Source organism: Peromyscus leucopus, chromosome 2, assembly GCF_004664715.2.
Source record: "Peromyscus leucopus breed LL Stock chromosome 2, UCI_PerLeu_2.1, whole genome shotgun sequence".
Lineage (NCBI taxonomy): Eukaryota > Metazoa > Chordata > Mammalia > Rodentia > Cricetidae > Peromyscus > Peromyscus leucopus.
Genome location: NC_051064.1, coordinates 122,418,139 through 122,433,686, shown reverse-complemented (window position 1 = coordinate 122,433,686; position 15,548 = coordinate 122,418,139). Strand labels below are relative to the sequence as shown.

Sequence of the window (15,548 nt, the reverse complement as noted above, 5' to 3'; positions counted from 1 at the left end):
AATCCCGGGCACGTTAGGATAATGGAAGCCCCTCCTCACGTCTTAGGAAAAAGCAGTTGCTTCTGTGAGGGTCTAGCTTTGAGGTCAAGGGTCAGCTTAGTCCCCTCATGCTCTCCCCAGCTTTGCCCATCTTTTTTTCCTCTGCCTCACCCCACACATCATCCTCGAACTAGCCAGGTGGACACCGGCTCCCTGAATCTGGGGTTTCATTAAGCCCAGGTTCAACATTAGCAGCCAGGAAAGAGGCAAGTCCCTCGACACTCAGAGATGCTCGCCTCGGCTGTGTGCCTGGAGAAAGTCCAGTAACTCTGCTCTTGGCAAAACATTGACGCTGGTCAGTGGTCAGGGTCGTGCCCAACCTGCATATGGTTATGCAGGCTGCTCAGGGGCTCTGGGTTCTCTGTTTGGGGCTGAAGGGGCTTGGAGAATGGATTGGTGGGGATGGTTGCTCTCAGTGAGGGCTCTTACTGGCCAAGGGCTAGACAGGCCTGGAACTTCAGGGAGAGGAATGATTGGGCAAGCTAGACCGGGAGCTCCCTCTAAGAGAAGCCCATGGTGTAACCTAACGTGGGTTCTCCATCAGTGCCTGCAGGTACTGTGCCTGCCAAACCACAACTTACAGCCAGAAACTCACAACGTTTGGCATTCTGGCAACCCTGGGCAGGGCCAAATATGTGCTCTGAGCTTCCAGTTCATTCTTGTCTTCCTTCACCTGAATCAGAAGACACTAGGGATGGGTGAGGGCTTGGGTCCTGTGCCCCTTAATGATTCTGGGTCCTTGAGTCCTCAGAGGCCCGGGAACAGACAAACGCTGAAAGCCTGGCATTATTAACACTGTGTCTGTCTGCCCTGGAGTGTCTGTGTCTGTGTGTCTGATGGCGGAGGACTCAGGAACCTGGGGTGGGGCATTGAGCTGTGGCTTTTGGATCTGTCACCAGGCTCAAGCCAAGTGGACATGTCCTTCATCTTGGCTATCTTGGCCCTAGGAAATGGGGTGTAACTCCTGCTAGGATATCCCCAAACACATGTGTGTACATATATATGTATACACACGCATGTGTACTCTGCTACCTCCCACCCCCCACCCTGGTTTGGACACATGGAGCTTGGGGATGGCCCACACTGAGCATGTTTTCAGGAAGTGGGGCTCCAAGGAGCAGGACTTCCTGGGAATGGCATTCCCAGGACCAGGGTTTCCCTTTGAGGGTTATGGGATGAATTCTAAAAGCCTGGCTTCCTGACCACCACATCCCATGGAGCATGTATTCAAAATGCAAAGGACAGGACTTCTCCATCCCACAGACTCGGTCACTGGAGAAGGGGCCCTGAGTTCTGCAGGCTCGACATACACCCAAGGGGTCGTATGCAGAGCCTGGGCACCTCTGCATCCTGGGGTTGGGACTGGGGGGTGGCTTGAGTGGGAATCCTTCTCTCCCTCCAGCCACAGGAGACCAGCCCCATCCTGGCAGCACTCCATGCTCTAACCACCTGTCTCTTTGTCACTAACCTCTGTTCGTGTCTTGTTCTCAACTTTCCAGCCAGATGTTTAGTAATAAGCGGAGTTTCTTTCGGATCCACGCCAGCTGGAGACCGAGGTACCCCCTCATCTGCTCCTCCTGTCCCCTTTCCTCCGTGCTCCCCCCCACTTTAGGGGCTGGAGAGGGGGACAGGATGGGCCAAGGACAAGGTGCATGTGCCTGCCGCCTGCAATCTGCCTTGGGGCCCTAAGCCCCCTTGCCTTCCCGGGGTTGCCTCTGCCAGGTTTAGGGCATGTGCCCAGTGCCAGGTTTAGGGCAAAGCACTCTCAGGAGCTTTGAGGTTATGCTCTGGCTCTGCTGCTGACCCCTGCTCTCTTGACTAAATTACTTCTTCAGACCTGTTTCCCTTCTGTGGGATGGACAGGTTGAACTAGAGGCTCTCTGAGGGTCCTTCCCACTCTGACCTGTGCCAACCTTGGGATTGGTTCCCTGCCTCTCCCACCACCCACCTGGGAAGCCCGCAGGTACCTGAAGGGGCTGCGCCCAGCCCCTGTGGCACCAGTTTCAGAGCCCCGGCTCTTTCAGCTGCACCACGACTACATTTGTGGCACCTGCCCCATGCCAGGCCCTGCTCTGTGCACCGGGGAAATGGCGATGAATAAAACATGGTCCGCGGAGAGTTGCAAAGAGTAATTGTGGTTCAGTGCATGGAGCACAACCCAAGAGGGGCTATGGAGCCGAGGTCAGACATTTAGCCCAGAAGCGGTCCTGGAAGAGGTGGCTGCAGGGGGAGGGTGCTCCGGCCAGGGAGCTGCACAGATGGAGCTCGGGAGGGAAAGAGAAGGCGCAGCTGTGGGAGATGAGCCTGCAGCCCAGTAGGGCGTGATCTGAGAGTGGCCCCTGGAGCCACTCTGGGGCAGGATGGGGTCAGGAAGACCCCAACCACCAGGATAAGCCTCATCCTGTTGGCACTGGGGTGGCCTAGGTTTGGGGAGCCTTGTGGTTGGAGACAGGGCCAGGGCCCCTACTAGGCTTCTGTTGAGAGGCAGCCCGTTCTTAGAATCATCGTTTCAGGCCACCCTCTAGCTCCAATTTGCTAGCTATGTGTCCTTGCACACACCACCTCGCTTTCTAGGCCTCAGTTTCCTCCCATGTAAAATAAAGGTGCTAATGGGGTTTGCTTCTGCTAAAACTGACTGGCTTCTGTAAATGTAAGCTGGCCTCATTCAATCTAGTAGGCTTGTCAGTTAAGAAGGCCTTTGGGGTGTGCCTCAGTTGGTACAGTGCTTGCCTAGCATGCATGAGTCTGCTTCCAAGTGCTGCATAAACTGGATGTGGTGGTGCATGCCTACTGTTACAGCACATGGGAGGTAGAGGCAGGAGGATCAGAAGTTCAAGGTTGTCCTTGGCTATATATCAAGTTTCAGGCCAGATTGGACTACACGAGGTCCTATCTTCTAAATGAATGAATGAATAAATAAAATAAAATAAAAGCCATACTTTTGAAAAGTAGTTTGGAAGCTGAGAAGGATATAGCTTTTTTTTTTTTTTTTTTTTTTTTTGGTTTTTCGAGACAGGGTTTCTCTGTGTAGCTTTGCGCCTTTCCTGGAACTCACTTGGTAGCCCAGGCTGGCCTCGAACTCACAGAGATCCACCTGGCTCTGCCTCCCAAGTGCTGGGATTAAAGGCGTGCACCACCACCGCCCGGCAAGGATATAGCTTTATGGCAGACCTCTCAAGTTCTAATCCCAATCTTGAAAAAAGAAAAATCAAAAGCTTCTGAATATGTCTGTAGGAAATAAGGGCTCCCCAAAGGTGGCGCTGAGGAGGCTGGGTTAGACCTGCCCAGTGTAGGTTGGAGGTCAGGAATGTCCCAAGGTAGAGAGGTCCGTGGTAAGGCTGTTTCCCCATAGTCCTTGAAGAGGGGCTGTGTGGAACATCACAGGGTTGGGTGTCTGCCTTTCTCAGCCTGGGCTGTGGTGGGCAGAGTTCCCTATGGCTGGGTTTTCAGGGCACTTGGAGAGCAGCCGATGAAGGGTTTACTCCCCTCCTTCCCCTTCCCCCACATCTTTCCACCCCCACGCACTAATGCAGCCACCCCCATCTGTCCAGGCACCAACAGCCCCCCTTTTTTCTATCTCAACACTGTTGACGTTTTGAATCTAATGATTCTTTTTTCTGTGGCCTACGGCATGCATCTTGGGATGATGAACAGAATTTCTGGCTTCCACCCAGGAGGTACCAGGAGAGCACCTTTACAGAGTGATAACCTACAGTATCTCCATTGTCAGGTGCCTCCTGGTGGGCAAGACCGCCCCCAGCTGAGGACCACTGCCATAGTTCCCACACTAAACCCTGGTCCTGGGAAAAGGCAGTTTCTAAAGACAGAGAAAATGGATCCTGATCTTGTTCTTATTTTAGGTGAATTGTTTCTTTCTTTCTGCATCTATAAACTAGGGATGGCAAATCCAAGGACCATACCAGGGGAGGCTTAGAGACCTAAAGGCACCAAAGCCTGCAGATGGACCCTGTGTGCTCCTAGGGGCCTAGGAAGAAAAGAGCTGTTTGGTGCCTACCGTGTGCCAGGTTTCTTTCCATTTTCTTTGAGCTTTCAGGCTCCAGAGAGGCTGACGTGAGCCTTTTTCTGGTCCCTGCCCAAGGAATTGGAATCCAGGGCTGCTCCAGGGGAAAACAGTGTCTTCTTGCATTCAAGAGGAGCCAAGACCTTTGACTGGCTGGAAAGTTACAGAATCCCTAAATCAGGCCAGAAGCTCCCTCCACCACCAGGGAATTAGAGCCAGAAAGGGACTTTGTAAGCCCCAGTGCAAGCCTCGGTCTCCTTCCTCTGAGAGCTCTGCCAGGTGCAAGCATAGCCTTGTACACTCCAGTAATGGAGGCCACGCTTCCCCAGAACTTCAAGAAGCAATCTGGAGTTCCAGTCCTTGGGCCGAAGCGCAAGGACTCCCCAGTCTCCTCTCTCTCGACATTGGAGGAGCAGAGGACAGGGTGGTCCTGCATGGCCTGGGTGGGTGTGGGTGCTTGCCAGCATGAGGAGAGCCCACAGGAATGGGGCTGCAGAGGCAAGTTTGGGAAAGCCACACTCAAACTTCTCTTAGAATCTTTGGGGTGTGTCAAAGAGATCCCAGGATTCCAAAGAACATGATGGATTCCTTCTACTAGCCCCAAGCTCCCAACTTGTGACCTATAACCTCTACCCCTAGGCAGGGACCCACCCTTCAGGTTGGCCCCATATCTGGGACACCTTTCCCAAGGTGGCCCTGGTTTGGTCCACTCCCCCACCTCACCACGCTGGCTTTGCTCTCTGCTCCATGCCCTAGGCATGGGGGCCCTGCCTCCCACCTAATACAGAAACTAGATTCTGTTATCTGCTCAGCCCTTGATCTGAAAGACCTCAGGCAGGAGCTAGGACCCCCTCTTCACCTCTGCCTCTTCTCCAGCCTTATCTGATGTTTTCCTGCACTATGGCTCTAGACACTTGGTGTGGGAACCCCTGGAGCTGTGTCAGCCCGGGTTCTCCAGCAGGGGAAATGCTGCAGGGTGTGGGGTGGAGGATGCTTGCTGAGGTCTTACCAACAGCATAGCATGGTTCTCGAACCTCTTGGACACAGAGTTGCTCTACCAGGTATTGGTTAACTGGGGCCTGTCTGAGGGGAATGGAGGCCTCCTTCTGTTTGTCCTCCAAGGTTTGGGGGAAGTGACGGGGAGCAGGGTGCAGGAAGAGAAGCGAGAGCAAGCTTTCTTGCACACACGTGTGTTCACAAGCACACAGGTGAGTAGGCAGAAAGACGAGACTTCCAGGTGCTCTAAGACCATGTGGGTAGGATGTCAGTCTTGGAAAGCAGAACTCAGGCAGGGAAAACCACAGGAGAACAGGTTACCACACACAAATCCTCATGGAGGGGACCAGCACCTGGTGTGCCCTGGACATGCATAGCCTCAGCAGGCCATCATATCACACAGCCCCCCAGCTAACAACACATGGAAATCTGGGGTAGAGACCTACGTTTGCAGCGTCCTGTTTATGCAGTCGCTCCAGGTCCTGAAGCCGCGACCTGACCAGTGTGGGATAAGATGGCTCCAGCGGTGGGGGAGGAGGAGGTGTAAATGGACACATGTATACACACTGTGTGTACACATGGGGGGCTGTGTACCCGGGTACACATGTGCACACACTTTCGCTTCCACAAAGCCAACCCCTGGGTACAAGGAGGCCCGGAGCCTGGCTCTGTGTTCCTGACCAGTGAGCTCCTCCTACAGTGTGTCTGTGCCCACAGGGTCTGCTACCTCCACTCCCCACCCACCTACCTGGGCTGGTCCGGGGTCCTCTGTCCTCCCGTCTCTCACTTCCTTCCGGTTTCTCTCACTGCTTTCACTCTGTCATCTGTCTCCTGTGTGACCCTTATGTGTCTGGGGATGGGGATGGGAAAGAGTGGGAGGTGGGGCTGGGGAAGGGATGTGTCCCCATTGACCTAACCTAGCTTCCTGTAGGCATCAGGGCCCCCTCGCCACACCCGAGGAAATGACTGGTGGGAAATCCAGACCCGATAGCTAGCCCCTAGGTCAGCTTTGCCCCCACCTGCCTGCTGACCTGCTTCAGCACCAGCTAACTTGACCCTTTCCCTGGCCCGCCATGCCCCGCCAGCAGCCGGATGGGCATCAAAGACCGCATCCGCATGAGCAGCTCCCAGAAGCGGACAGGTCCCTCCAAACAGCACCTGGCACCTCCGCCAATACCCACCTCGCCAAGCAGTGAGCAGGTGGGTGAGGCGTCCAGCCCCAGCAAGGTGCAGAAGAGCTGGAGCTTCAATGACCGCACCCGCTTCCGGGCCTCTCTAAGACTCAAGCCTCGCAGCTCTGCTGAGGGTAAGCCCCAGAGGTCATGTGCATCTGCTGGAGGTGGCGGTGGTGGGGGTGGGGTGGGGTGGGGGAGGAGGCTGGCTCAGGTCATCTGCTCTAGAAAACCGTCATCAGAACTTCCTCTTCGCTATAACCCAGTCTCCAGACTGTAGGATAATCAAATGAGAATCTAGAGGGGGCTTTTGGCAGAGCACAGGATTGGAACCAGGCTTCCAAGAACTGATTACTGTCTCTGTTAATTTTTTTAAAATTAAATTATATTTTACTTATTTATGGTGTGTATGTGTCCATGTCTGTGTGAGTGGAAGTCAGGGGACAACCTGTGGGAGTTGGCTCCCTCCTACGTGGGTCCTCCGGATCAAACTTGGTCATCAGCCTGCATGCCAATCACTCTTCTCCCTGAGCCATCTCACTGGCCCTCCGTCACCTGTTTTAGATAAGTGACCACATCACTCTGGGTCCCACTTTCCCCATCTGTAAAATGGAGGCCATAGCAGTATCTATTTCGGAGAAAGATTCTGAGGCGTAAGTGAGGTGATCCTCGGAAGTCGAACAGGAGGGTGGAATTCATAGTGAGTGCCCAGCAGCAGCCAGCTCTCGGGGCACTCTGGAAGGAGTCCTAACCCTGTGTGCAGCTGCCCACTGGACAGTCTCCATTGCTTCTCTCAGCTACTCTGTTTTGCCTCCACCCTGTAGACATGGAAACTGAGACTCTCAGCATGTGAGTGGGAGAGCTCTTATCTGAAGCAAGGCTGGCCAAAAGTGCCGTCTGCTGTCACCTGCACCAGCCTGGCCTGATGCCGCTGTGGCTAGGGGTCTGGCAGGGGCCATTTCTCCACTGTTAGAGGAAGATGGTCCCTTTGGGTTCTAGCTTTCACTGGGACTTAGGCAAGAGGCTGCTCTGTTCTATGCCTCAGTGTCCTCTTCTGGAAAATGGGAAGGATATATGGGGTCTCCTGACAGACTCCTTGCCCCTGCTGAATGTACTGTAGGCTCTTGGTACAGAAAGAAAGGGTAAATAGATCCAATGGCAGATGAAGACAGGAAGCTATGGAGGAGAGGACAGGAAGCTATGGAGGATGAGGACAGGAAGTTATGGAGGATGAGGACAGGAAGCTATGGAGGATGAGGACAGGAAGCTATGGAGGTTGAGGACAGGAAGTTATGGGGGATGAGGACAGGAAGTTATGGAGGATGAGGACAGGAAGTTATGGGGGATGAGGACAGGAAGTTATGGGGGATGAGGACAGGAAGTTATGGGGGATGAGGACAAGAAGTTATGGGGGATGAGGACAGGAAGCTATGGAGGATGAGGACAGGATGCTCCTGTTGTTCTTGGAAGGAGAGATCAGCTCAAAACCTCTGCCTGTGCTGTGCCAAGATGCTGAGGATGGAAGACTCAGCCTTTTCCTGGAAAGTTACTTAACACCACAAACCAGTAGTTCTTTGGGAGGCCCTGACCCATGGAAGGTGCCTGGGGTCACCTTCCTCCTGCGTGGTGAGCGAAGTACACCCTCCTGGAGCACAGGGTACCAGCCTCTGAGAAGCTGTTTTCCCATCCTCGCTTTAAGGGCCTTTCTTGTAGCAGATATTGGCAGGGGCACTAGCTGGAGTTCCTACCCTCCCAACCCCCCTCACTCCCAACTGGAAGAGAAGACCATACAAGACTCTGTAAAGAGTATCAGATAAATGCCTTTTCCTTGGGGCTTCCGGCCCTGCAAGGAGTAGCACATAGCATGTCCTCCAAGGCTGTGTGCATCACCTTTGTCCCAGGCTAGACCGTATGTCCTCTAAAGCAGCCACCTGTCACCAGGCAGATGTCTGCCCTGCTCAGCACTAGAAGAGGCAAAAGGACATGTAACACAGAGCGATGAGAACCACCAGCCAGGAAGGCAGGAACCTGGCCTGCCTTGAGCCTCAGGAAGGTTCTGGACCCTTCCTACCTCTCTGTCCTCTTATTAGCACTGCTAAAGGACATGGGCACTGGGGGTGCTTTCTTCTCCTACCCCTTGCCCCTCATGTACCATTCCTGCCTTTTCCAGAGGGCCCCTCGGAGGAAGTGGCTGAGGAGAAGAGCTACCAGTGTGAGCTCACGGTGGATGACGTCATGCCTGCTGTGAAGACGGTCATCCGTTCTGTCAGGTGAGGCTGAAGCCCAAGGTGAGCAGCTCTCCCACCTGCTACCTGTCACTGCTCCCCATCTGGGCCTGTCCTCATGGCCAGGCCTGGCACAGCTCCCAGGGTGCCAGCTGCTACCTGCCTGGAGTGCAGGAGGTGTGGGCAGGGAGCATATGGCTTCCAGCACCGTTTGCTCCTACACGACACACAACGTGTCCAGAGGGCCTGGCTCTGGGGGCCAGTGGCACAGCTGCCCATCAGTCTCTGTCCTTACACATACCATGTCCTCCCCGTCATCCCAGCTCAGCCTCTCTGCTCCTCTTTCCCCGTTCTCCTTCTCCAACCGTGTGGCAGCCTCTTTCTTTCTCGCCCCAGAGCAGTGACAGAGACCCTTGACAGGCCCTACCTACTCTACACGTGTTTTTCTTCCCAAGCTCCTTTTGTCTCTATTTCACAAACTTTCTCCCTGGGTGCCTTGGCCTCTCTGTTGCTCCTAGGACATCCTCAAGAGCAGTACTCTTCATACCACAGGTCTAGAACTCAGTGATACTGCCAGTGTGTCGTGGCAGCATTTAAAAACAAAACAAACAAACAAACAAACAAAAAAACCTGAAGCTGGGCATAGTGGCACAGTTCTGTGTAACACTTGGGAGGTAGAAGAAGGAGGCTTGGGAATTCAAGGTCATCCTTGGCTACATCGACAGTTTGAGGCTATCCTGGACTGCAGGAGTTCCTGCTTCAAAAATCAAATAAAAAGAAAAAAATATGAGACTGAATGTCTCATACTCAGGGTGATAATGCTTATGAAATTTGTATTTCAATCTGTGTGTGTTTGCGTACTAGTTTGCAGGATAAGATGTGTTCTTTATGTAAGTCTTGGTCAAACAGTTTGAAAGCCATGATATATTGGCTGCTGTGATAATTCAGCAGGGACTGGTCTCCTGTGTCCTGTAACCATTGCCCAGTGTGGATCTGGCCCCAGCTTCCTGGCGAGGAGTCCTGGCTAGGTCTCCATTCCTAGCCTGCAGCTGGGCTCCGGAGGCCACTGAAGCTCAGCTCCCTTGACCTGTGCCCTGGCTCATGCCCCTGCCCACCCACAGCCTCTTCTTGTGTTCCTTTTCAGATCAGCCAGCTGGGTCCCCCTCCCAGCTCAGTCAGGCCTGTCCTCACCTCTTTCCATACATCCTGTTTCTCCCTTTCTGTGACCACCATCTTGGACACGGTATCTGAGCTGTGAGGGCACAGCTCTGCTTGGCACCCTCACAGCACCCCCTCCCACACACACACCCAGAATGCCCCCCAAACTGCTCCTCTGCCCACCTCCCCAAGTCAGGCAGTTGATGGTACCACTGCCTACCCTGTCTCCAGCCATAGGAGTCAACTTAGATTTGGACTCAGAAGTCTCTTGTCTGACCTCTGGGTTGCTCAAATCTGTCTCCTCCCAGCTCAGGCTCATCCTGAGAACTGGTCTTCGTGCCTAGACCACGGAGCACCCCGGCACATTCTCTCCAGGAGTTGGCAGAGCAAGCGTGTTAAGGCAGACTGATGACGCCTCTCCAGCCCAGTGCCTTCTCCACCCAGCCCCCGCCCCTTCCTCACAGTTAGTCCTGTGCCAGGCTCCCCTGCCTGTTTCTGGGAAGCTCCTTTCTTCAGAGCAGGAGCAGCTTTCTTGCCCCTGGCTGGAAAACACCACCCAAGGCTCTGCCTGCTGAGGCCTTCCCTTCTCATGGCTCCGAGCTCTCCTTTCCTATTCTTTGAACCTGGCTCTAGTCTCCCCCAACTGCCTGGACCCTCCCAGCCTCCCACCCTAGGCCTGGGCTTTCTGTAGCCAGGGATCGAATCTCCCTTTGGGTGTCCAAAACCCTGCACACAATTGCCAAGTATGTGTAGAGTGAATACAACGTTTCTTTCCTAAGCCGACAGCAGCAGTTGGTGTTCTAGAAGCTCCGTGTCCCACTGAGCTGAGAGACAAGGGGTCCATTCCCCGCCTCCTCTGTTAATGAGGCTGTAGAGGCAGGCATATGAGAGACACCAAGCCAGTCTGTGGGTGTGCAGGGCAAAGGGGAGCCTGGTGGTTAGGTAAGGAGGCTGGGGACCCAGCAGAGGTTGTTTGGAGTGGTCCAAGCAGATGACCTGGATCTGGACAAAGGGGCAGAGAAGAGATTGGAAAAGTGTCCCCTGCTGGAACAAGAGCAACTGCCAGAGATTCCCCCTCCTCTAACAGGATTCTGAAGTTCCTGGTAGCCAAAAGGAAATTCAAGGAGACACTGCGGCCATATGATGTGAAGGATGTCATCGAGCAATACTCCGCAGGGCATCTGGACATGCTGGGGCGGATCAAGAGCCTGCAAGCTCGGTGGGTATGCAGGCATCGGGAAGGAAGTGGGAGGGAGTTGACAGTCCCAGCCCAGGTGAGCCGTCTGTGCTCTCTAAGGGCACTGCCCAGGTGGGCAAGGTCCTCTAGGAGGCTCACTGTCCTACACCTGTCATCTCAGCACTGGGGAGACAAAGGCGGGAAGACCATGAGTTCTAGGCTAGCCTGGGCTATGAGATGCTGCTTCAAAAGAACAAAGAAACCAGAAATCCAATCCAAACCAAAAGATCCCTGGCTTGCAGTTCCCAGGCTGCTTGGAAGCTGAAAAACAAAACAACCTCAGTTGTAGTCCTCCGGATGAGTCCAGTCCATATTCATGCCTTGACAGCTTCCTTAGGAGGCCTGTCTCCAGATCTGGAAGTAACTGACCCACAGTAACCACTGACTTCCCGTCTCCCAAGTAGCAATGTGAAGCAAGTTACCTTTCCATTCTTGCCTTGAGAATCCTGCATGTCCCCTAGGTTCAAGATCAAGGAAGAACTTTTATATCAAGTCCCAAATCGCCTAGAGCTTTCTTTTCTCGTGTGCCCTATTTTCTCACTGTCTGCTCATTTATTAACTCAAAAAATAACATTCGAGGTGGTGCCTGGTGGTGCCTATCTTTCATGCCAGCACTGGAGAGGCAGAAGCAGGTGGATCTCTGTAAGTCTGGGGCCTGCCTGGTCTACAGAGGGAGTTCCAGGTCAGCCAGGGCAACACAGGGGGGCCCAGTCTTAACAACAACAGCAGTATTGGGGGGAGGGGTGCTAGAGGCAGGAGGATCAGTGGTCCAGCCTTGGCTATTGAGAGAGTTGTCAAAGCCAGCCTGGGTCACAAGAGACCCTGTCTAGAAGGGGGGAAAAGAACAAATAAAGGATTGTGGGAAGAAAGAGTGATCAGATGTGACCTCTGCTGCTGTTGGGTCGAGTAAATAAGGACTGAGTTGATCACTGGATTTAGCAACATGGAGTTCACTTGGGGGAGGGGAAGTCTGACTGGAGTGGCTTCTGAGGAAAAGGAAGCAGGGCTGCGGGCAGAGGGTCAAGATAACACTTGCATTGCTATGAACTAGCGAGCGTGGAAGAGGCTGGGATTCGCTCCGGCCTTGTCCACCTTCCAACATTCCCTTTCCCAGCCCGTCATTTCTCACCTCGGAGGCTCCGCTTGTTATTTGGAGAATTCTCAAAGCAAGGGACTGGTGTCTCCCAGGCTCAGCCTCCCTTGGGCAGGGAAGTGGCCTCTTCCCACCAGAATTCGGTCTGTCTTCCCGGTCAGCGGTCAACCAAGGGTTCTCCTGGAAGGGAGGCACAGTGCGACTCAGTCTCTTGGATAGTTTATTTTTTTCCCCCACAGGGTGGACCAAATTGTGGGTCGAGGGCCCGGGGACCGCAAGACTAGGGAGAAGGGCGATAAGGGGCCTTCGGACACGGAGGCAGTGGATGAAATCAGCATGATGGGGCGCGTAGTCAAGGTGGAAAAGCAGGTGAGTGTAGGAAGGACTTCCACCCCATGGCTGCATGAGCTGCACAGCACTGCTGCAGGGCCGAGCCTTGGCCCCTGGGGGCCCTAGCGGGGCCCACATGCTGAGTTCTGCTCCGCCAAGCTCCCTCCCACAAACAAGCCCGGCTCCAAGAAAGCCCACTCACCCCCATTCCTGAAGGATCCCCAAGGCGTAAGCCGGTCCTAACCATGCCTCCTACCTGGCGTCCAAATCGTTTCCAAGCCCCGCCTCCTATATACGCTCCGCCCCCGAGCTCCGGCCCCGCCCCGTCCAGGCCCATCCCTTCCCCAGCGGCGCCCGGCCCTCGGGTCCAACACCCTCTCTAGCCTCGCTCCTCATCCCCCCCCCCCCCAGGTGCAGTCCATCGAGCACAAGCTGGATCTTCTGCTGGGCTTCTACTCCCGCTGCCTACGCTCCGGCACCTCGGCCAGCCTGGGGACCGTGCAAGTGCCGCTCTTTGACCCGGACATCACCTCGGACTACCACAGCCCTGTAGACCACGAGGACATCTCCGTCTCGGCACAGACCCTCAGCATCTCTCGCTCAGTCAGCACCAACATGGACTGAAGGGCTTCTCAGGGGCTGGGCAGCCTTCCGTCTGCCCCTCGGACTCACCCCGAGGCCTCACCCCTCATACTTGAACTCGCTCCCTGGCAGGGAGAGAGGCCATACACAGTATTGAGCTGTCTGGGTGGGCGAGATACCCGATGCCAGGTACCAGCGCCCCAGGAGCACGAAATGCCAGGCCACGTGGTGGGCCGCAGCAGTGGCTGCCCGGAGGCCTCTGGACACTCCCGGACCCTGCCGGCTCCATTAAGGTTCAATATGACCCGCCTGGCAGGGGCTCTGTCCGGGGAATGGGAGCAGGGCGCTGGGGCCCTGGTCCCTGAACCAGCTTCTAGCTATGCAAGGTGAGGTCTCCAGGCCCGCCCTTCCAGGCAGAGCAGGGAAGTCCTCCTGCCAAGCCCTGCCCCACTCGGGGATGGGCCCAAGGTGCCCCCACAGGTGCCCACAAAGCACAGGACTCTGCCATAAGGTAGATGGGCACCATATATGCAAACTATGTTAAATATGCAACTTTGGGGACCCCCATGGGGTTCCTCTGCCTCTCCCGCACTGGGAGATGGGCCCCAGCAGTAGCTGGCCTCAGGCTGCTTAGCCATACCCAACCTCCATTCTTTGGCTTATCATCCACCCCCACCCAGCATGGGGCCTAAACTTCCCTGTCCTCTCCCAAGGACAGTGCCTGGGCCTTTCTGCTCTTTGCAGGGGTCACCCAGGGGCTCCCTCTTGCTGCTGGATGTCCTACTGGTCCTCCAGACAGTTTTGACAGCACAAATTCTTGTATTTTCCCCAAACCTACTAGTCAGCGGCCCACCACCAAGAACACAAGCATGGCCCTTTTATTTCTCCATCAGAACGCCTCACACAGTGACGCACACGACCACACACACCTGGAGGCGTGAGCACAAAGCCACTTGGTCTCCTGGGCAGGAAAGGGAGCATCCAGAGGTCTCCCCAGACCCAGCCTCAGAATTTTTCTTGCTCCCCAACAGGAGTCCTCTGGCTGCCCTGAGGACTGCGTTGGCATCCCCACAGCATAACCCAGGCCGGGGCCTCCAGACCTTGCACACCACTGGAGAGAACCCAGGCATGCACGCCCTCTTCCTAGTCCCAGAGAGAACACACTATCCAGTGCTATACCAAGGGCAGCTGGCTCTCACCTGCACCGGCCTCTGCCCCACCGGCTCACTCCAACCGGCATATGGGCACACACGCCCAAACACGGCAGGCCTCAGCACCAGCTTTGGATCCCCGCCCCCTTTGGTTCCTCTTATGCAAGGCCCGTGCAGGTGGCAAGGGAGTTGAGGTGGTGGACCAATGAGGACACTCTCGGGGGTGCGTGGGAACAAGGGGTTGAGGCCTAACTGTCTGCATCTCATACTGGGACCTGCATGTACCAGTGCCGGGGCCTGGGTGGAATCGTGCTCAGCCCCGGCTCTGCCCTACCATCTGCATGTACCATCATGCCCTGGATGGAGCCCATCCTGGCTCGTCTCACTCGCACTGCACCGACCCTAGAGAGCCGCTCCACCTCCTCAGAGACAGCTGCCCAGAGGGGCTGGAGAAGAAGATTACCCTGTGACCAAAGGAGACATGGGAAGAAGCAGCCCTCCCTCCTTCCACGATCGAGGTTCCCCCACCGACCCCGTTCTCAGATGTGCAAGTACCTCACTTTGTTAACTTATTAACTTATTGGTTTCATTAAAGTTTTCAGTAGGAAGTGATTGGTCCTGGTTGTGGTCCGTGGCTGAGGGCTGAGGCTCCTGATTTGATGGTGGAAATGAGAATTGGAATTATTGTAAGCCATACAGGCCCAGCTCCATACCGCCCAAGGAAAAAGAAAAGACACATTGTCCCGGATAACTGAAGCGTCTAGGGGAGTAGATTTGACTTCACAGACAGGTAAATTTAGGTGCTGGAACTCTTGCTAATCCCTCTGCTCGGCCCTCCTCACAGCCAGGTGGACCTCTTGTGAGGACCAGTGAGAAGTGGATACTACGTTCCTGGTGGTTTGTCCTGTCAGGAAACCAGAAACAGTGGTAGGGGACTTTTTGTTTGTGGGGGGTTGTTTATTTTTTTGTTTGTTTGTTTTTGAGACAGAGTCTCTGAGCATATCTCAGCCTTATGGCAGATAGTAGGTTTTTCTCTTTGACTTCCAATAATTTACATAATTCATTTTGTTCATTTACACACAGAAGCACTGGTAAGGAGGGAAAAAAGAATGTGGCTGTTTGTACATTTAGAATCAGGACACAGCCAGTGCACCCAGCCCTTTACTTTTTCAGACAGGGTATTTAGGTATTTATTCAGACAGGGTATGTAGCCCAGCCTGGCCTCAAACGTGCATTCGACGCTACTCCAGCACACACAGCCTTTTGTTCAGTTGGCTCTGGGAAGAGAAAGGAACCAGTCACTGGAAGTGTTCACTGCTAGCATCACTTCAACTTCTAGGGAGGTTTAGGCCGGACACCTAGGGCTCCTTAGCCACGGGATTCCCGTGGGGCGGGGGCATGATAAGCAGTGAACAATCCAAGTTATTGTCAATATTTCATCATGATTCTCCAAAAAGGCTCAGCGGTAGGAAAGTCATGTCCTTCCCCTTCTTCATAGAAGCAAAGGTCTCAATAAACTTAAGCCACCCGGGAAGCACCACCCT

General features: G+C 54.5%; 1 protein-coding gene across 1 annotated transcript in view; it reads left to right on the top strand.

The window, feature by feature from the left end:
- The window catches only part of Kcnq4 (potassium voltage-gated channel subfamily Q member 4), a 50,874-nt gene extending 36,262 nt beyond the window's left edge, over positions 1 to 14,612 (top strand). Inside the window, 5 exon segments of the mRNA XM_028886508.2 lie at positions 6,142 to 6,362; positions 8,399 to 8,498; positions 10,699 to 10,830; positions 12,181 to 12,310; positions 12,683 to 14,612. Of these exon segments, the coding sequence (XP_028742341.1) occupies positions 6,142 to 6,362; positions 8,399 to 8,498; positions 10,699 to 10,830; positions 12,181 to 12,310; positions 12,683 to 12,895 (796 nt within the window). The 3' untranslated portion in view covers positions 12,896 to 14,612.
- Positions 14,613 to 15,548: the final 936 nt, after the last annotated feature.